This window comes from Pleurodeles waltl, chromosome 11 (assembly GCF_031143425.1).
Source record: "Pleurodeles waltl isolate 20211129_DDA chromosome 11, aPleWal1.hap1.20221129, whole genome shotgun sequence".
Lineage (NCBI taxonomy): Eukaryota > Metazoa > Chordata > Amphibia > Caudata > Salamandridae > Pleurodeles > Pleurodeles waltl.
The window spans coordinates 882,234,667-882,257,801 of NC_090450.1; the positions used below are offsets into that span (position 1 = coordinate 882,234,667).

The 23,135-nt window shown below is 44.6% G+C and overlaps 1 protein-coding gene across 1 annotated transcript in view; it reads left to right on the forward strand.

Annotated features, from left to right (window-relative positions):
* The first annotated feature begins 219 nt into the window (after positions 1 to 219).
* Positions 220 to 23,135, forward strand: part of SSH1 (slingshot protein phosphatase 1) — a 339,738-nt gene continuing 316,822 nt past the window's right edge. Inside the window, exon 1 of the mRNA XM_069214779.1 lies at positions 220 to 516. Coding sequence (XP_069070880.1) covers positions 451 to 516 — 66 coding nt within the window. The 5' untranslated portion in view covers positions 220 to 450. The remainder of the gene's footprint in view (positions 517 to 23,135) is intronic.

A 23,135-nucleotide genomic window follows, 5' to 3' on the forward strand; every position in this document is an offset into this window, starting at 1 on the left:
TTGTGGGTCAAAATTATATATTACAAACAAAGATAAACGTAGACGACTAAAAAACAGAAATACACATTTCAAATTGTAGAAAGAAATAATTTGTAATGTGGTGTAAAATGTGCGTTGCTGCCGAATGATCACATTCGTAGCAGAAATTAGTATTTTTATGTGGAGGAAACGCTTTTGCTGCTGGTGTCTCAGATATATGCATGTTCAACGCTAGTATCTGCAGCAGGCAATAAAGCCTGTTGGCGTGAGAGGAGGAGGATGGAGCAGTGATGTATGTTCACCTGATGAGCTCTGGCGGGGACCCTCAGGAGAGTTAGGAAGCCGCAGCGCCGGTCTGAGCTTCCGCCAGGACCCGCAGATGAAGCTCCCCGAGCGGCGGTCTCCGGCCCCCGGCCTCTGAACCAGCCGTAATCGCGTGGCCGGAGCCCCGCTCCTCCTCCCGCACTCACCATGGCCCTTGTGACGCTGCAGCGCTCGCCCACGCCGAGCGCCGCCTCCTCCGCAAGCACCAGCGAGGTAAGCCGCGTAGGCAGACAGGACGGCGGTAGAGGAGGCTGGGAAAGAACGGGGACGAGGCTGCCGGGTAGGCCGCGCGATGAATGATGCGGCAGCCGGCTTCCCCTGCGCCCGCTGCTGGGGAGTAGAGCTGAACGGCCGCCCTCGCTGTTCGATGCCTGATGCGGACTAAGTCACCTGGAGGCACATATTTCACAACATTTACTGCACAAGTGTCAGGGCGTCAAATAAAAACAAGTATACAGAAGTCGAATACTGCCCTACCAGGAAATGACAACATTTTCATGTTTTATATCCGATGCGACGGTGCTATTCTCTGTCTTTTACATACTTCTTTCCTTCATATTTACAAGGAAGTCGGCGTATAGTAAAGTATTTTAGTTGCATGTTTTGTCTAAACATGAGGAGGGCTGTGAATACTTTTTTCTGCCTCACTGTCAGCAGACCGGTTTCTACTGTAAATGTGGAACGAAATGAAGACCTTTCTGCCTGGGCGGAAGGTGGGAGATAGGCAGCCTCTAGAAGGAAACGAACTCCACGGAGTTGCGACTGGGTTAATGTGAGCTTTTCTTTGATGCTTATATGCCTGGCCAATTCTATTTGTCCATCTCTATAATTTTTTAAGCATAGATTGCGGTGGAACGGGACCGCACATAAATGTTATGTATTTTAGATATGTATTGGTAAACATCCATCATACACGACACAACATTCCAGGGCATGATCGCAAATCTTGTTTAAATAAACACGTGTATTGAGATAACAACTCATCAGATTTTTAGTCTGCAGCGGTATAAACAGTATTTGGCTCAGCAGTATCCTTTGACACACAATTGCTAATACAGTTCTCTATGTAACTAAACGAATTTGTACGGGCGGCCTCCTGTTCTGGTGGTTTGTCAAGAAGTAAAATCCGCTGGGAACTGTAATTTGTAAATACGATTTTGTCTGAAAACGGAGTATGTTTAGCGTAGTTCACAATCTCTCTGGCTTGCTGTATTCCTAGGTTCACAATTATCACTTCTGTCACACAGATTTCATATGATAAAAATAGAAGCAATGCGAAATTCAAAACGGCAACATAGACAGAATAACACATCACTTCCTATTAAAAAATTACCAACATAAATATTTTTCTACATTTCAGTAATACACGATTGACTCCAATACACTAACACCACTCACAGAAACAGGTCACACAATGAGCAGAACAGCTGTGGCAAAGGGATAGCAGACAGACAGTACAGTGCTGCATTTAACTAAAATTATATTGGTAATAAAAGTGACATCAGCCCACTTTTTTGTTGGACAACATTCCAGTAAGTGACATCGCGATGCATCACCTTTGCTCCAGGGTTATAAGCCTTTTATCTAGCCAGACCAAAACAATGTAGCCAGACTCCAGTATGATATAGATCACTTTGACCCATGTATTTCTTTTAGGGAGAGGCTGTCCAAGATAGTGAAGCTTTGGTATTGTTTTGCAGATTTCCGCACAATGCAGCATTGTACGATTCCCAGATTGCCAGAGCAGGTTTGGATTGAAAGTGCTAAGTTAGAGTTTTTGTTTTTGGACAGTGTTGGTGTTGAGAGGGTAGATTCATCACAGAAGGCTGGTTGATATTGGGTAGAGACTTTGGTATGTCACAAAGCACGAAAGAAGCCCATAACTGACTCCTCGCATCGCCAGTGCTCCTGCCGAACAGCCAATCTTTCACAGAATTTCCAACAGCTGAGAAGCTAGAATGCAGGGCATATATTAAAGACATTAGTGCTTGTCCCTGTCCACTCCTCATCATTTCATTGGGGCACCCGTTGTTTCCTTATGGCATAAATTAAAGACAAACATTCTGCATCTCGTGACGCAGCTCAAGATACAGAAGCAAAACTCAATTCCATAATTTACACATAACCCTTCCCTTTATAACAAAACACAAAAAAAACAATGTAAAAAAACCAAAAATACTTCGATGTATGTGTTTGAACTTCTGTAGTTAATGAAACTTTGCGATTAAATATGCATTCACAAAAATTCTTCGCTGTATATAATAGTCTTTGAACCTTGCAAGTAATGAAACATTGCGACTAGTGTTAGTAGTCATTCTCTGCGCAGAGCCATAGCCCAGATAATTAGCAGCCCCTGAACTTGAAGAAGATGTGACTTCTGAACTTACATTTGAAATGTAACTACCATTGTTGCTAGTGACGACTGGTTTAGAAATAGGATGGGTTGATACATCAGCCTCATAATATGATCCTGATGTTGCAGAATTACATCGTACATCAGTATTAATGCACCATGAATTATCAATGTGGTCATCGTTAAAATGGATCCCTTTTTCCTTGACATCCCAAGTTATCTCAGCCTGTTCTAGAGAAATTCTAAATATATAGAAAAATCCCCACCGGGCAAGCTAATCCAATCTCACCTCACTCACACCAACAATAAATCTCTCTGTTGTTCAACTAAAAAAAACCAACATATCAAAATTGAATAATCAAATTCCAAGCACATTCTCAAAACATACAGTGACAAAACAAACATATAAATATTAAAACATCAAAATAGTAAAATTGACATAAAGTGCAATCACATAAAGGGGAAACATACAAAAGACATATAAAATCGTCTATAAAATAGCACTGTCCCAATATTGATAGGGGTCGACCTATCGATAATATCAATATTCTTTATTCGATAGAGTCCTCCTTCTTTGGGTCCAGTAAAAGTAATGCGTCAACGCGTTTCGGTGGGCTTCCAAACTTTTCTCACCACCTTCTTCAGGACTGAATTTTATGCTTCCCAAAGTATTTCATTCAAACCTAAATGTGATAACATAATAAAATGAATCTGAATATACTATCACATATCTGTTCCATAAATCCTTCTTTTATTTTTTTTATTTTTTTAAAACCATTAAATTATCCATAATCTTCCCGACTCTTCTACTGTATATCATCCCAAACAGATATTTCATTGACCATTGTCTATATCCAAATCCTCTATACATTTTAGTATAGCATCAGTACATAATAGAACTTCATATTAGATATAAAAACAACCACTAAAACAATCCCAACCACTCAACTCAAAACGGGCCAATACACAATATCCACATTAATCTATATAGAGATACTTTCCTTAACATCCACCATCTTTATGGGTTGTGTTATTTTTCCATTTTCCATCATCTCGCAGGGACCCAATACACCATGTGATGACCCATACGGTGATGGAAGTTCCTTATAATTGCATAGAGAATGTTTTATTTACACTAAAAAAAAAAAAAACGACACCCAATTGATAACTGTCCAGCTTGCATATCCAAAGGATATTATTAATAACATCACATGGTCGCACTCAGTTCAGTGTTCTAACATGCATTAGTCATAATCAGGGACTTACCATGGAGTCCAGATATATCTGAATAATTTATGGCAGAACCAGATATTATAAACTGGTTCAAGCCTCGGTTCTAAAATAAAAATATAAATAGGACAAAATGAAGTACAGAGTACAATAGTGCTCTCAGATTAAATGCGCCCTTACCTAACAGCACCCTATAGCTACATCATGTAAGGTTCTAAAAGCTAGGGACGTAACTATCTCCTAATTAATACACTCTTATTCTTCAGATGTGGAATCATAACCCTTCCTAGAGTCCTAAGTTCACCCTATATAACTATGTAAATGTAAATTAGCACTTGTATAGCGCACTACTCACCCGTTAGGGTCTCAAGGCGCTGTACTCATACCGCTATGGAACCCCTCCTGTCTTTTCCCTGTGAGGCGCCCACTCCTGAGCACCCCCAGGGTGAAGTCAGGCATCCAAGCGCTGTTGGGGCCGTTGTGGAGATTAAGCAAGCTATTGCCCAGAGTTGCAGAGTGGGACCCATGAATTAGATTAGGCACCGAGGCGAGAATTATCTGGTCAAGGGGAATTGAGCCCAAGACCTGCCGAAGCGGGACTTGAACCCTGGTCTTGAGCGAGATCTCTGCTTTAGGGTCTGCCGCTCTAACCATTGAGCCACACTTCTCCTAGGCAAGCAACGCCTCCCCTTATCAGACTACTTATAGCTTGTTCTCAGGAACTCAACTCAGCCCTGTTAGACAAATCAAAAAAGATGCCACGTCCCCTATTGCACAAACGATTCACCCTGCTTACCTTAGAGTCCGTATTCTTCTTAATATTCGTATTTTAACACTTAACTCTTTATAGTGGAGAAACCGGACTTGCCTAACTGCCGCTCCTATATACCCGATATTAACTCAGTGAATCATGGGGCAGGAAGTAGACTCGCTTCCTGTTCTTACCGAATCACTTCCTGCCCTCAGAAAACTGACCCCCAACAACTAGACTGTCACTAACGGCACCACACCGGCGCCATATTGGAATCTCGGACGTAGCCGAGATGTAACCCATACTGCATACAACTAATAAAAAGATTAAAAACACTCGTGAAAGGATGAAGGCAGTGAACATGGACCATTACTATATGATAAAACCATCTTAGTGTCACAGAACTAATAAAAAAACGAAAAAACCACAACTATCCAAGGAATCCTAAAAATACAACAAAGCAACCCTTTACCTGAAGGAATAAATATTATATTTAAAAAAAAACGCAAAATACTTCATAAATATAAACACTGGACAGCCATCCATAAAAACTGTTTTTTGATTTATAATATATACATCCACCCCTCGACCTGTGTCTGTTCTAAATCAACAAAATAGATAGCCATCTCCGAAAATCTAGAGAGCCACCATCTTCATGAGCAGACAGCTAAAGCAATTAACAGCCACCAATTCAAAATCAATGTCCTTCCTCTTTACAGTTTCAGCCTGTTTCGATAGTGTTGAACTTGGTGATATACCACCATTCACGTTTTTTCCTAAACAGTTCACAATTACCCCCTCTCTTCCTTTTGAAATATTTTTTCTAGAATAAACCACTTAAAATCTGTTTCTGAATGTTTGCTTCTCATGAAGTGTTCTACCAAAGGAGCGTTAACCTTTTTGGTTCTAATGGCAGACCTATGCTCACATAAACGAACCCGCAGTTCACACCCCGTCACCCCCACATAGCCCAATCCACAGGGGCAAAGAATTAAATAAACCACATTCTTACTGCGACAATTATTCAAAGTTTTGGGGGTAATAATGACTCCATTAAGTTCAATATTCTTCTTCTCTAAACATTGGCCACAACAACTGCAGTTGCCACATTTATAATTACCTCTAATTACATTGCCGGTTATCCCCAACTGTCCAATTTGTCGTTCCTCCCTATATGTGTGAACCAACCTATTTCTAAGGTTCTGGTTACGTCTAAAGGCAAAAAGGGGCTTTTCCAGCCTCATTTAATCTGTAGCCTCCAATAAAAGCCAATTCCTATTAATCGCATTCTTGATTTTATTACTAAGTGCACTAAATTGGCTAACAAAAACTATCCGTTCCTTATTTTTACATTTCCGCTCCTGATTGAACATACTGTCCCTATCATAGAACCGGGCTCTCCTAAAAGAGTGACTGACTAGCTTTTTCGGGTAGTCCCTATTTTTCAACTTTTGTTTTAACACATTAGAATGTTTGTAAAAATCATCCAAGGATGTACAGTTTCTTCTCAATCTTAAGAATTGGCCAAACGGTATACAGTCCCTTTGAGCTTTAGGGTGAAAACTCCTATAATGGAGCAAGGTGTTTTTATCAGTGGGTTTTGTAAATAACTCAACACCTAAATAACCATTATAATTTTTAATCGATATGTCAAGGAAGTTAAGCACTATCTGACTGGTGTGGGCTGTAAAACGTAGATTCATGTATCCCAAATTAAGCCATTCAAGAAATTCTAAAAGCATCTCCTTTGATCCTTCCCATATGAAAAATATATCGTCAATAAAACGAAACCAGACGACAACATTTTCATAGAAGGGTGCCATAGCATTATATATATGTTTATTCTCAAAGTCACCCACATAGAGACAGGCTAAACTCGAAGTACATGTTGCTCCCATGCTAGTCCCTTTCAATTGGAGCTATAAGTCATCCTTGAATAGGAAAAGATTGTTCTTAAGGATCAAGGTGATACAATTGATGATGAATTCACTACTTGCTCCTCTAAGATCTAGAGAAATTCTAACCAGACTTCTTTTGCTCTACCACCCTTTACCTTCTAAACGTATGTCATCCTTGGAAACGTTAGAAACTTTGACAGGCAGGGTATTTTGCTGGGGTTTTGAATTATAACCCAATTACCTACACTTAGCTCAATATCTTTAGTGGTATGTTTACTTTCAAAATACTTCTCCACAGCAACTTTTTTATTCCCTACAGCTCTCTTTGTGTCCATATTTTTCTAGGCAATATCTGTGCTCCTATTAAGATCTTTAATCCAATCCGAACACAATGCACACCTGTGTAATCTATTTCACAACAAGTTTAATGAAGACACCTCTGTAGTGCTGTAAGGGGTCACCAAATAATTCCATACCTTTTCCGCAAAAAGTTTTCTGCTTGTATCCCTGACAACAAGGCTGTTTGAAGCCCTTCCTTTAAAAACCAGTTCACACATTCTACAAGACCATTAGAAGTGGGCGGGTACAATGCTACTTGTTAATGTTTAATGTGAAAGCTTTCTAAAAACTGTTTTATCTGATAAGACTTAAAATGGGTCCCGATGTCAGTAACGATTTGTCTATGAGGACCTTCAACTTCAAAGAGCTTCCTAAGAAATGTAATGGCTGAAGTAGTATCTGATGTGGCCACTAAATCAAAATAAACCCATTTTAAAAAATAACAAACCAATACAACCATATATATCATGTCACCGGATAAAAGGTTAAATGGCCCTGCAAAGTCAAGAGAGATTATAACCCGTGGCCGATCAGATAAAGGAACCATATGCAACTTTATCTGACATGTGTTCCAGTGTTTGTCTGAAACCAGACGTATTGCAGTTGGATACCCATTTGTTCACTTGCACATCTATGACTGGCCACCATTAGAACTGCTTGAGATTGCGTATGGTTGCTGTGATCCCTAGATAACCCTAATGGGCAATTCTGAACAAAGACCGTCTCAATGTCATTGGTGGAATAAGAAGATTATGTCTTAATAGAAACCCATCTGTAAAAGACAGTTCATCTGCAGCTTGAGCAAAGGTTTTCAAGCCTGGCTCCAAATTCCTCTCTTTTGGCCACTCATTCCTTATATACTTGACTACTCTGTAGTAACACATCCAAGGCTTCCAACCACTTTTTACTGAAGATAATGCAATGGTCTTTAGCACTCCAGTCCCCAGTAAGAGCCTCTACACATTCAACATCATCCTCTCGATCTTCTGAGTTATCAACATCCGAGGGCATTCTAGAAAGATAATTCACCCTTGGCATTCTTACCCTTGGGTAAATATTTAATACATAAGTTATATTCCTGTAAACTGGAGACAATTCTGACCCGTCTGGCTGACGCTTTGTCGTAGTTGGACTCTTGCTTTATAGCGAGGCTGCTGGTTTAGGGATGACAGCACTTTTGTTTGTAGGCGACTGAGTCACTCCTACAACAAGTCACAACTGTTGGCCCAACCCTCCCGGCTCACAAGCAGTAACTCACCGAAACTCAGACAGTAAAGGTGATTTCTGGCAACTGTGCGCATGGACTCTAGATTAAACCTCTCAGGGAAGTCATGGTGGAACAGAAGTTACCCTTTTCTCTCGTTAGCAATAAGTCTCAGTCACACACAGGCAATTAAGGAGATACAGGAGAGTTTTAAAAATATTTATTGAAAAGACTGCAATCTACGATAACATGTATGTGCTGTAATGATTAGAATAATAAACAGGAATAAAAGCATAATTGTGAAGATGAAAGTTGTGAACATAAAACCAACCGCCATCTTACAATAAACATGAGATGTAAAATTCCTAGCAAAGAGAACCTAATCTCTACCCTAACGATAGCTAGGTATGATAAACCTAATCTGCCAGTACTGTGTCCATGAGAAGCACGCCCCAACCCTCGTTGCAGTGGAATCGGGTCTCAAGGTCAGACTCCGTGGTGGCACAAAGACTGAGTTCTGCAGCAAGGTGACATGCAGCATAGATGAAATCTGGAAGGAACCCTTTTATTGACCTTGTCCATGTGAGATGTATTTATACAGATCATGTAGGATCCCTTACGCAGGTATGTTCCTAAACAACTGAAAATGTGGCATACTTGTGTCAACAATTGCATAAACAATCCCTAACAATTCCCAGGGTCTTGCAAAAATGGCGCAATTTGAACAAACTGTGAGTTAGCTGCCATTGCTGAATTGCCTGGATAGCAAAGCTATCCAATACTATATTTTTTGTGTAAGGACAAAGTACCTGTTTGAAAAGTGAGAGCTTTACGTTCACCAATTACTGAATGAATACCTTTGTGCACAAGGTGGGGAGTAAAATCATTGCTGATGTGTTCCAGATAAGCAGATCCAAATGTGATTGGTGAGTCTGACGCACAGTGAGTAATGAAAACAGTACCTCATGAGTAACAAAGAATGTGTGAGGTATGCCTGTCACTGATAATACAGGCCATAAAAGTACAAGTGTACTTGACTCATTATATCCATATCACGTGCCTTGGTGGAGACTAGAGTAGCCCAGGCTACGAATGTCAAAGGACAGAGGGTTGCCTAAATGGGGGGGGAAGCCTCATGGAGAGGGAAAATGGTACTGCAGGTTACCTCATAAATGGCAAAAATGTGTGGTGGGGAGAATCGGGTGTAGGGTATATGTTGTAATCTTGCAGGTTGTGTAGGGCACCCTACGCAGGCCTCAGGCTTTCTCGCGTCTCAGAGCCGAAGCTTCTGCCGTGCCCCACTTAAGGGTCGTTGCACGTCACTGGTGTACATCGAGTAAAGTTGGAGCCTTCCAGCCCATGGCTATGAGCCTCCTGACCATAAGCAGTGCTAGGTCAAGGAAACAATTAGAAACACTATCAGCCTTGGATCTGTGAAAGAGTCTGAGTAAAGCACCCTCTGCCGTACAAACAGTTTTAATGGAAGTGAGGGGTCCCAAGACTGTCTTGATGGCTCCCCATAGGTCACCTGCTGCTGGACAGCTACAAAACATGTGCAAGAAATTAGCCCCTTGACAGAGGAAGCTGGAGCAGTCGGCAGACAACCCGAACATACAGTGGAGAGCAGCCGGGGTCAGGTATGCCCTATGTAGGGTATTATGCTGTTTGTATTGGAACATGGTGTTTTGTGACCGTTTCCTGGGGTATAGTAGCACCCATTCCCATTCCTTCTTCATGAATTCCCTGCCTATGTTGGTCTCCCAGCTACTGCATGTGGCGGACAGTGGATCCTGCCTAGTGTAAGCTAGGGCACTCACGATCCACATGATGAGCCAACGACCCCCACCCACCACATGAAGTGTGTGTATTAGTGGGTGTTGGTCTGGCTCCACATTCGTAATGCCCCAAAGCCTCGTCAGTTCAGCTAGTAAATGGCCATAGGCTAGAAGGTGTCCTGCTAGGACCCCTTTTCCCTCATGTAGCCTAGCAAATGGCATAAGTGTGTCATTCTGAAACGGTGTACCCAGGGTGTCAGTGCATGCAAGCTCTCATGCCACCATACCTGTCCTCCCAGTCATGTCAACAAGCAAAGTAATGGATTTGATGGGTTTGACAGGTGAGTATTGCGGGATCTGTGGCATCAGTCGCACGCTTCTACTGAAGTTCGTGTGAGCCACCCACACCAAGTTGTTTACAACTCCTACGCCCCTCGTCCCAGGCAGAAACATCTGGTGGATCACCTCCAGAGTTTCTCCGGGGTGGGTACCCCCACCTCCTTAGTGTGCAGACCTGGCAGCTACCTCTCTGGCCCCTGGAGTTGCGCCGCCAAATAATAGTGCTTGAAGTATGGGGCTCCCAGAACTCCTTTGTCTCCTGGGAGCTGTAATTTACAGAGTGGCACTCTGCATTTTCACTTGCCCCAAATGAAACTACCTGATGCAGAATGCAGCATGCGAAAAGTGGATCGAAGGGATCGTCACCGGAAAATTTTGAAAGTAATAAAGAAGACAGGGCAGCATCACCATTTTCCACTGTGAGGCCCTGTACTGTGAGAGGTAAGGTGCTCTGAAAAAAAAGCCAGTTGTTGCCGCAATGATGTTATGGCCACAGCGAAGTTGCCATCATTGAGGTTTTCCATGGTGTGGTAAATGCATATGCCAAGATATCTAAATATCTGAGGCTCCCAGCGCAGCTTCTGCTGACCCACCAGTATCTGATGTGGAGGACAGTGTGGATGTAGGGGATATAGACAGGACTTGGCCCAGTTTACTCCCAGCCTGACGCAGCTTTGAATTCCCAGAGAACTTTCAGGATATGTTAGACTCCCTCTGATGTCTTTGACGTATATTAACACATCATCCGCATACAATGAAATAGCATTTGTTTCTCTGTGTAGAGGAATGTCCCACTTGCCCCCCCTCATTTGACAAAGGCACTTCACAAGCAGTTCCATTGCCAGTGCAAAGAGCAGGTGCGACAGCGGGCAACCTTGCTGCGTCCCCCTACTCACCTGAAAGGGCAAAGAGATGTATTAGCTTATTTTAACCCTTGCAGTGGGTTCAGTATCCAGTAATTGGATTAGGCTGTGTAGCCTACCTGAAATTCAATGACCGATAATGAGTTGTGAATGCTCGATGTATATCTGATTGGATCGTGGCTACTTGTGTCGGTGTGGCTTGTATCAAGGTGACTGATGTGTGCGGCTGGGCGCTGCACAGAAGCCATGCTAACAGACAGCCATATTAATCTCCTTCCACGTGCATTCTCACTTGATATGCACAAAAGTCTAAATAGCATAGCTGCTCTATCAAGCTTGCAAGGCGTTCTGGCCTCGCAGCATGCTTTCCCTGGTCAGAGTGGTTACATCAGATCACAGTCTCTAGGTCACATAGTCATAATCCAGTCCCGCTGCAGCTCCGCTCGAACACCCACAATCGTGCAGATATAGTGTCCTCGGATCACTATCTTCAGTGCCTCCCAGTCCAGTAGTTTGGACAAGGCCATATCCCAGTTCGCCTCGAAATACTCTGTGATGGCCCCACTGGTAGCCCTCTGGAAGACTGTGTCCTCCTACATGGTCGGCTGCAAACGCCAAGTGGGGACCGGCGGTCTGGGTGCACCACAGTCTAAATGGAGTAACAGAGGTTTATGGTCAGAGAAGGTCCTGCCCATCTACTCTCCCCCTAGCACCATGAGTCCTGTGGCCGGTCGCAGACTATGCGGTCAAGGCGCACATGCAAATAGAGTAATAAGAATATTCTCTGGTATTACGGTGTAGTGAGTGGCAACAGTCCAACAGGAACCAGTGCATGAGCCACTGAGTCAGTTAAGTAGTGGCCGCCACCACGGGGAGGAAGGGACGGGTGGGTGTGAGCGGTCCAGATGAATGTCTAATATGCTGTTAAAATCTCCTCCTATGATCCGTGGGATATTCGCCCACCTGGTGAGGAGATCTTTCAGTCAGGACAGGAAGACCTATTGCGCTGTGTTGGGAGTGTATATACTATCTACCATTACATGCCTACCATCCAGTTGGCCTCCAAAAAGCACGTATCGCCCTTCCGGCTCTATTACATTTGTAAGCATCGGAATGGGACCACAGGCAGGATCCAGGCCAGCACCCCTCTGGCGAACCCTGACTTTGCGCTTCTGCAGTCTGGACTCTTTCCCTCCTGCAATATGTGTGTCTCCTTTGAATGTATGGCTGAATTGCATGCCCCTTGTGCTCCGTACCCATGCCACACACATTCCATGTCAATACGCAAAGTTTCACCATCTTAGCAGTAGGATAGTTGGACTAGCGGCCCACAAGGGCATGGATCATACACCAGCTCCCTCTTGGCCCCACACTGAGCCCCCATGTTGCATATCAAACACAGCACCATCTCACGCAGCCCTACAAATGATGGACTCTGAACCTACAAATCCCCTCACAGGGTGGCTCCAAATGTTGGAAAGACTACTGAAACAACAAAAAAGAAACAATCATATTTGGTGGGTGTTCCTAACTGCAGACCCTTAGGCCTTGGATTCACCCGGGAGTGGGGGAGGTGGGTGGTGGCCAAGCAGTGGCTGCTGCCAGCATGGATCAGAGCACCTGTATTAGGAAGATCCAAACAGGAGACTTGTTGCTACATTAGAATTCAGTTATCCACAGTCAGTGCCAGAACCTGGGCCCCAGCGATTTGTCTCCTCGCACACTTGTGAGCATCCTTAATGAGTGTCTGGCCCTTTGGGAGACCTTCATATCATGTCGTCTGCCGTCCGTGGGGTCACAGCCGGTTACATCAAGGACGGTCTGCTGTCAGCAGAGTGGGTGGATTAATCCTCCAAAGGATCTTCACTGGGCGTCAGGGCCTGGGGAGAGCGTTGGTCCGCCCACATATACACATGGGGTACTAGAAGAGGGTGCATTCCCCGATTTGTGAGCAGCTCGGTTTTGGCACAGGAGAGGCCGGCGTGGTGGAGAGGTTGGGGTGGTGGGGTCATACCTGCATTGTTCCACCCAGTTCTACGTATCAGTGGATTCTGTGAAGAAAATATAGCTTTGCGCCAGTCATAATGTTGAGCTAGCCAGAAAGCGGAGGTAGTATCGCAGTCCGACCTGTCTCAAATGGCATTTCACTCCCAAGAAAGAGGCCCTGTGCCACTGCACAGATATTGTGTAGTCCGGAAAGATGAAGATGCAGACATTTTCATAACAAAAGAGGTCAGCAGAGCGCCCCACCTGTAACCGGGCCTCCTTGTTTCTGTAGTCTATAATTTGCGCTAGTATTGGCTGGGGGGGACACCGCAGGCCAATTTGCGAGGACCCTGTTGGCATGTTCCACTAGGAAATGTTAAGACAGACCTTCAGGAGGTGCTGTCTGTCTGAGCCAGGTCTCAAAGAAGTTCACTGGGTGAGTGCCTTCTGCCCCTCGGGAAAGCCTACTATGCACAGATTGTTACAGTGGGAGTGACCCTCCAAATCTTTAGCTCTCACCTCAAATTCCTGCACCTTGGTGGTGAGGGTGCATACCTGACCTTCTAGCTCTGTGACCGAGGGGGGTATCTCAGTAAGCTTGCTTTCAGCTTGTGCGATGAGGTCTGCCTGTTTGCGGTGAGAATCTCTGAGCATACCTAGCTCCGTTGCCACACCGTCCACTTGGGGCCCCTAAATCTTGTGTTGTAGCTGTAATAGCCTCCAGGATCTGATCGAGTATTGCATTTGTAGGAGCTGAGGTATGAGGCCCAAGCTTCTGGCCTGGATGCCTTGGGGTGACGGTAGTAGGATTATTTGATCATTCGGGACCTGTCTGGCCTCTGGGCCCCATATTAGCAATATGTGAGGCCAGCGAGTGATATAAGCTGGGATCCAGTGAGGGTCTGTCAAACGAGGGGATGAGAGGCAATCAGGACCTGCCTGACAACCTTCCCACCCCCCACCCCCCCGGACCAGATCATCTGATTGCACAGCCGGTGGCACAGGCAGTCCCAGGGTCCCCTGGCTGAAAAACTCCAGGCGTGGATCATGCAGGGGGCCAACTGGAGGTCCCAAATATTATTCGCTGCCTCACCATTCAAGGTGTGTGGTGGATGACAGTTTGGCAGATAAGAGATCTTCCTGGGCCCGCCTCACCCCTAGGCCTCACAGACCATGCCTCTCCAGTGGGGCAGGCACAAGCAGCCCAGTAAGAAGGCCGGGATAAATTATGCAGTCCTTTGGCAGACACAGTCTCCAGGCTGACATCACTCCGGGGGAGGGATCCCTCTCCCTTGAACCCGCAGCTCAGGCACGTGAGGGGCTGGCACCCCGGCTTCTACAGCTTTTACATGTGGTCCCCGAAGAGGCCTCAAACATCGGTCGCGGCCCCACCATCCAGTATGTGTGCTGTGCAATAGTTAGACCTCTGGTGAGTTCTCTGGGACCGCCTCACCCCTCGGTCCCACAATCAGAGTCCCTCCTGAGGGGTAGGCACGAGCAGCCCAGCAGAAGACCTGATGACATCTACCCAGGCCAGGCAGGGTGGACTGCAAGGCCTGTAGTGCAGTATGGGAGTATTCACCACATGGGTACAGTCACCAGGCTTGGCAAATTCAGGGAGGTAATCTGACAGTCTAGGTCCCACTGGTAGGGTGTGCATGGGACTGGGGCTCTCAGTAGGGAGAAAGGCCATGAGTAGGCCTGGGCTCCCCATGCTCCCATGCAGTCCCCCTATTCACACTTGCTGCTTCATCAGGGCCCAATCCATGTTGCAGCGTCGGTGATGGAGGGCCATCCAGAGTAGCGTGGAGTGCAGTGGGCACCACAGGCAGCGGTGAGCAACCCGCTGCAGCAATCTCTGGCAAATAAGGCAGTGCAGTCTGCTGAGCTACAGGCAGTGGGCCCAGTTTCTGAGTGCCTGTGCAGCCGCCTCACACCATCTGCAGGCCAACTGGGCCTCGGGAGCCCACAACAGCGCCAGCCGCTGGGCAGAGTTACTTCCCCTCATGCGACAGCTTAATGTGCCCTGCTCCTTCTCCCTAGTCCAATGCAACAGTTAGCAAGGCCAGGGAGGCACAGATGGCGTTGTGAGTGGGCGGCTCATTAGCCTCCTTTCAGAGCAGCCCTAAACTCAGTCTTCCATCTCGTGATGGCTGGCCATGCCGGCATAGATTGGGATTTTATTTGACACAGGCTCACCCACCTAAAAGTGCCAGGCTAGTACTTACGGGACAGGGTGAACCTTTGGGGGTAAGCATGAACATGTTTCTCATTGCAGGTGCTCTTGAACTAATAGGATGCTCCTAACAAGAGGCTAGCAATTATGAAAGAGCTACTTGCTAATGGTCGACAAACCACTGGCGGCATAGTGGAGGCACCAGCCTTAGCCTGCATCACCAACACATAAAGGTGGGCGGTAGGCCGCTGGATGGTGAAGGGTTGTCATAACCGTGGTCCTTGGGATGCCTGACAGCAGGGATACTGAGGGGCTAAAATTATAGTCACAGAGCAGACTTGGCACTTGCAGCCTGACCACGGCCAGGAAGTGGCCTCGGATGTCAAGCAACGGTAGCAAGGGAAGCCTAGAATATGCCCCGGGCAACCCCAACAGCCATCACATCAAGAGCACAGTATAAAAAGATTAGGACCGGATGAGCTGATTTATGGCTATGTGATTGATTTATGAGTATCTTAAAGCATGATTTAAGGTGCATAATAATAACCAATATCTGTTGTAGTGATTTATGACCCAAAATCTGACAGTTTGACAAACGTTAATAAACTGCACTCTTGTAACATCCACTTGGCTGTTGGTTTTATGGACAGGTGGGTGGAGGGAAGAATGGCTGGGAGGCCCCCAGGAAGACCAGCTAGCCCATCTCGGGTGGGTTGATAGGTGGGTTGGGGAGGCAAAGCTATACCCTAAATGGCAGATAGCTAGCATGCCTAGAGTCCCCGGGACGCACGGTAAGGGAGATGGAGATAGAAGAGTGGAGAGGTGGGTTGTGGGACCAGGACAGGGCAGGCCGGTCCATACGGAAATAACAGGCGTGTCCCCCTCTCTTCCTCCTTTTGTCTCACCTGTTGAACCCAGGAGAGGTGGCAGGTTGCATTATGACAGCAGGGCAAAACCCCCATACAGCATTGGTGGGCTCCCTTCAAAGGAGCCAGTGCCAGAGGGGAAGGAGTGATCTCCCACGAGCAGGGACATCTTAAAGATTTTAGTGGCCCCTGGCCAATCATTTTTTTAGGCTCCCTGTTTCCAACAGCTTTGAATTTCTGATCAGTTTTTAGCTAATTCACAGGTATTGAATTATTATACATCAATATTTCAGCAACAGTAAAAGAAAGAAAACAAATAATAGGCAATTAATAAACATTTTACAATTACTAAAAACTGAACAGGCTCACCCATATCCTTTTAAGATTCCTCCTTTTCCTGGTCTGATCGTGGACTGTCTTGATTTACTTATAGCGCACACCACAGAGCACCCATGAGGCTGCCCACTATGAGGATATACTAAGTTTGACCACATTCTGTGACTAAAAGAGGAAGGCTTTTTCAGATTTCCAGCATGCTAATTTGCATAACAAAGACTTCACATAGGAGTCCAACTCATTACCACAACACACTCTGACCGTTGTCTGGACCTAGGTCAGACATAACAACACTTAAAGGAAACCCCATTGTGCGACAACGATACACTGCAGGAGGTGGGGAACCTTCTGGGTTTTGGAATTTGAGACTTAATTGCAGTAAGCTCAGGATGTGTATTTGCGCAGGGATAGGAATTACGAGTTGTGTGATAATTATGGCACCTTTGCAGTTTTTTACTGATAAAGGCTGGCAGGTTAAGCTTGCTAAACATTAATGGGAGAAAACTCTCTGAAAACACAGGTAAACATGCATAATTCTGTGTGTTAAAAAAGCTGGTTTGTATGTCCAGCTCCATTTTCCTTGCAGAAACTCAGAATATGAGTTATTTACCACACAAGGTAAAAAACGAACCTGTGGTAATGGTATTTACCAAATGTGGTAAATATGCCACCCGGTTACCACAAGTACATAATGAAGACATTAGCATTTTGACATTGCACTGTGATAAATTTGATAATAATGTTAAAGAATATCCATCTCTTGCTCTGCAGTGAAAAGTTTGGAAAATGCTGTGTTTGTGCATGGTAGGCCTTCACCACCAGTAGACATGCAATGCTTTTTCAAATTGTATAGTACTACTGTGGGTTTTATTCTCAATACTTTAAAAATACTAAAGCACTCCAATTTTTAAAATGACTTCTAAATGTTCTTAAAGTAGCTCATTCATACTTGATTGCAGCACCATCTGTCCTGTCAACACATTGAGATTTTTGGCAATACTTCCTTTTAAACTATATGCCAACACATCATTTTCTTGTTACTTTGTTTATGTAAACTGGTACTTGTAGGATCTCTGTGCCTCCCACATAATAAATAATGTAAGGCAATGGCCAATGCTGCAGTTCTATGCATTGAGCCACTATTAGTTTTAAGCATGATATAAATAGGCAGCTGCTTCTAAACATTGTTTTGGTACAATCTGCACTTTTTACTGACAATAGTAAATATTCACTTTTAATAGTCCAGATTGTATCTGAACAACCCTGTTTAGCATTTACTTTTCACTGGCATTATGACTCGGATAAGATGCTGAAAACTGGGAGAGGCTGCTGTTCCCTCGCTATGGGTTGTTGTGCATTTTTTAATCCAGCTACCCTACTTTCTGGGAAAGATAAGGTTTTTAACCCCTTTAATGTGGGCGTTGGCCACTGGCCGACACCCACACTACCTCCCTGGTGCGGGTCACGTCCAGTGGCCGACACCAGGGAGGGGGTTTATAAATCCTCGGATGCATCGCACCCGAGGATTATTATTATTTTTTTTAATACCCGGGAGACACGGAAGCTTTTCCGTGTCTCCCCCTGCCCCCCACCTGCCCCTTTGTGACGTCACTGTGCTGCGAGGCGCGCTGACGTCACCTTGATAATTTCCCCATCGAGCAGGAAGCGCCCGTAAGACCGCTTCCTGCTCCGATGGGGAAAACGACCCCAAACGGCCTTCCCCACGTTCGGGAAGGCCTCGTAAGAAAGGGGAGACTCTCCCCTTTCTTACGAGGCCTTCCTGAAAGTGTTTCCTGGCCCCCGATCGCAGTACAGCTGCGATCAGGTGCCAGGAAACACCACTAGACACCAGGGATTTCACTTTAGGGGGGTCGGCCCCCTCGGAAAACGTGCCACCGGCCCCCCTCCCCCCCCCCCCCCCCCCGGGCATATTTAAAAAAAAAAAAAAAAGGGTAGGTGTCCCCTGGGGCTAAATGTTATTTAAACAAAAAATGGACAGGGGGTATGTATATATATCACTTTTGTCAATACATGTGTGGTTTCCCTGGGGGCTGCGATTGGCCCCCAGGAAAACCAGACCGACATATAAAAGTGATATATATATATATATATATATATATATATATATATATATATATATATTTGCCACCAGTTGTCTTGCAGTTGCAGCTTGCGTCTTCAAAGCAATGCACTTAATTCAACTGACGCATTTCAGCTGTAGCTTTTAGGCAGCAATAAAAAAGTCAAGTAAGTATTGTGATTATGTTTCTGCTACAAAAGGATCAGACTTTTGTCTAGTGGCAGTTTTAGTGCCATAAAGAAGCGCAGAAGGTTTATATGCCTACTGTATTTTATGTAAATAGCTGAGTACATTAGTAAAGTCAGCACTTATCTGCGCTACAATACAAATGAAATGAAATGTATGTGCAAGGTGGGGTGCGGCTATGGAGAGATGAAGGGCACTTTTGCTGGGTGGTAATGAGGGAATCCGAGGAGGAGGGAGTGGGAGCACCAGTAATGATTGTTGGACTAGGCGCAGGAGGTGCTAAAGACTGTGACGAATGGTATGTGACAAGGTGTGTTTTGAGTGTCTTGAAAGAACGTGCTGATTGAGGGAAGAAGCGCAGGTAAGGTGGCCTATACTGTTGCACGTATCTCACACACACCATCGATTTTTGAGACTGTCTACGTTTTAGTGCAACAGTTTAGCCAGTAGCAGAGATGGCATCTTGATGGATGACTGCTGCCGTCACTCGGGTTATAGAGGACAGCTCTGACATAGGATCAGAGACTGAGACATCAGATACTTAGACAGCATCTGAGGGATAGGCCAATGCCGCAGACTCTGGGAGTGATTTTTCAGTCGGAGGAGTCCCATTCGATAACTCCGCTTCCAGTAAATTATGAGGGAGGTGATGAGGACAGTCCTGCTGTCCCTTCGCAACATACTAAACCCAAACATTTCTGGAAACTAGACATCTGGGGGAGTCCACAGAGGTGTGACTTGTGTGGATTCCCCAAAGGTTTCTTACCCAGAATACCCTGCAAAGCTGAAATGTTAAATAAAAACTCTATTTTTCTCGCATTTCTGTCACACAAACTACAGGAATATGCTGGGATCCACAAAATTCCTACCACCCAGTGATTTCTCACCTGTCCTGATAAAACACTACCCCACTTGAGTGCCTATACCTAGTGCCTGCGTCAGGAATGGATCACCCCAGGGTCAACAGCTGCCTCATGTAAGGACCAACATTGACCGTTGTGTGACCTATTGCTGTCGCGGGCACCAGGCCTACCCACACAAGTGAGGTACCATTTTTATCGGGAGACTTGGGGGAACGCTGGGTGGAAGGAAATTTGTGGCTCCTCTCAGTTTCCAGAACTTTCTGTCACCGAAATGTGAGGAAAAAGTGTTTTTTTTAGCCACATTTTGAGGTTTGCAAAGTATTCTGGGTAACAGAACCTGGTCAGAGCCCCACAAGTCACCTCATCTTGGATTCCCCTAGGTGTCTAGTTTTAAAAAATGCCAAGGTTTGCTAGGTTTCCCCAAATAGCCAAAAAAGGGCTCAGCACGGGGGGGGAGGCCCAGCAGCTAAGAGGTTAAAAAGCATAATAATAAGCCAGATAAATATTTTTGAATTTGGCTGATAGTACTTGCTCAATGGATGAGTGGTCCCTTTGAAAAGTGGGTTCCTGGGCCACAGCCCACTTTGCCCATGAATTAAAATGTCTCTGCCCATGAGCTCAAAAGAGAGGCTGGCAAGTCAATGGTCAGTAGATGATCACAAGTATTTGTCCTACCCACCCACACTGAGCAGGGCAGTGGACCTTGCAACCATAACAAACAAGGGGACGGTGTGGCAGAGGTACCACAGTTAACCTGCTTCAATATGGCATAAGGGTGGCCTTTAGACTGCTGCATGTCAAAGAGTTGCCATAACAGTGGTTCTTGGGATCCCTGAAGGAAGGGACACTGAGGGATAGTGGTATGAGCCAAAAGGCATAGTCACAAAGTCACAAAGCAGACCTAGCAATTGCAACCTTGGATGTCATGCAGCTGTAGCACAGGAAGCTTAGAAGCTGTGGTGTGCAAGCCAAAGCGCTATCGCATCCAGCGCAGTGACCTGAACTTGTTTTGAATGGTACAGTCAAAGGTAATTGAGACTGGTTAGCTGAATTATGACTCTATGATTAATATTTGGCTGTCTTAAGGCATGATTTATGGAGCATGCTAATGTCTTATTTCTGTTGTGATGATTTATAACTTAAACTCTTGTGTTTGACAAATGTTAATAAACTGTAGTTTTGTTACCTCCAACTGGTTGTAGGTTTTATGGAGGGATGGGTGGAGGGTAGAATGACTAAAATGCTCCTGGCAGATCCAACTAGCCTATCCGGGGCAGGTCATTGCACCTGGCATGAATGAAGGAGGAGAAATGGGCATCTGTGAATGGATGAAGCAGGGTATAGGAAAAATATCACTGCAGATTTAATGGCTGTGTGGGTGAATGGTGTTGAAAAAACAGGAAAGCTATGCATGTTTTAAGCTAGAGTGCTATTGGCTGCTGTCAAAAGTTTGTAGTTGATGGCGTGAGGGAGACCTAGTGGAGAGATAAGAAAGGAAGAGTCTGTTAATTGATATGTTTGAGTAGACTGGGTAGCTCAAAGCAAACTTGCATTGAGTTTTTGTTAAGCATTAAGGCTTCTTTGGACAACATTTGAAGTTGAAAAGGTGGACTTGTTTTTTCTCCAATCTGAGGCCTAGTACAGAAGTGATTACACCTTGCAAGTATTATGGTAGAAAAAGTGACATGAGGGGCATATGCTTTCATATGGTTGGCAATTGAGTTACTTTATTTGTAAAACATACTTTACATATATCCAACTTGAATGATATATTTGGCCTATTGGAGGCGTGCCAGATCATCCCCTCTGATCAAGGTCATATTTTGCCCATCATAAATACTGTTTTTGCTGTGGTCTTCAGGTGAAGAGTCGCATAGATGAGTTCTTATAGGGGCAGGTACCTGTATTCTGGGAAATTATAGATGATAGCTATAGTAAGTGAGCTTTTTGTGGTGATTGTTGGAGCAAGTGACCCTGCACTTGAAGTATGAGTAAAGAATATTGGAAGCCATCATACATGTTTGCTCTTTAGTATGAGCCAGCTCCCCCTCTCTCAACACCTTCATTTTTATGGGCAATTTGTTTACCTGTGTAATAAGTTTGCTGGTGACCATGTAATTACCAAATAGCGTTTCTGTTGGTGCTACTATGTCACAACTGATTTTGTTTCTTGGGTTGCAAGTGTCTAGTGCATATTTCTAGTTTGAGTGTGTGTTGAAAAAGCCCATTTTATACAAACCTTGGTTTCTACTGAAGATTTGACATTGAGTAAAGCATACGGTCTAGGCTGGGATTATTTTGACGCTTTGTACCATTCTTTGCTCGGATTTAGAGAGTCATTCGTGGGAAGTTGATATCCGATGGGAGTGTAGTTTTGTGGGAGATTAATGTGATCAAGAGGCCCTTTTTAGGCCTCATCTACAGAAAGCTTTATTTTAATATTTTCAAAAGACCTATTGTGTACAGTTCTCATACCTATAATGGGCTTTTGGGTCAGCTCATTGATTATTGGTTGGCTGTCTTTTCAATCTTATTTTGTTGCTTTTTTGATGGCTTTCCTTCTCGTACTTGTGTTTGCCACTCGCCTGAAGAATAGCTGTTTACAGTGTTTCTGACTGCTGACTGGTTAAATGGTATCCTTCCACTACTTCCAGTCTGGCAACTAGTTTTTCATTTTCTTTCAACTTTCCATTAGAATGCACATGTTTTGCCTCCCTCTTCCTTATGTGCTTGTTTTTTTGTTTTTTTTGTGTTTTTTACACTTTTGACAATTGATTGTGAAAGGGTTAACATTTTTGTACATATTAACTGTCTTAGTTTGCTGACTTTTTACGGAAAAGTCCAAAAACCTTTCAACTGACTAAAATTTTTGAAAAAATTGTTTCCTGTTGAATGGGGGAGTATCTGTTTCGGGACCACGGACCAGAAGTAAAGCTTACAGATTGAAAGGCTGTGGTTGTCTGGCTGCATCCCAAAAAACAAAATCCCAAGGGGGCAGGGTGAGCTTACCTTGGCACCCAGGCAACAACTGGAGGATTCCTCAATGGGTCCCCCCTGAACATTCAAGTACAAAAAGAAACGTTAGCCAGTGTGCCTTAGTCTACAACCATTTTCCGGGGCGCTGTGGACTCCATGCACTGAAAATAGTGCTGGTAGTTTGCAGCCTCAGCAACTAGATTTCAGACTCCTTATCTAAAGATGGTGCCCATAAATCAGACTCTTGAGAATTAGACAGGAGACTATTAGCACCATCTTAGGTGTAGTGAGGCCACAGACTACCAGCACTTTGTTGGGTGTCTCGAGTTCTTGTCCTTAATAGTCTATGGACCACAGGCACATTTGCAGGCCTCATAAAATCAAAATAAATATATTTTTCTACTTACAAATGCACCCCTATATATGTGTTGCCATTAGTTAGAATGTTTAGGGTTTTGCTTATACTGAACATAATATTTTTCTCAGCGCACAAATCCTGTGGCCTCTTATGAGACTTTGAACCCATCATGCTTAGCAGTGATGTCTGTACTTCTGAATAGTACATGTACTGTTTTACATTTTAAAGACCAATCTGAGCTTTTCCTTCATCC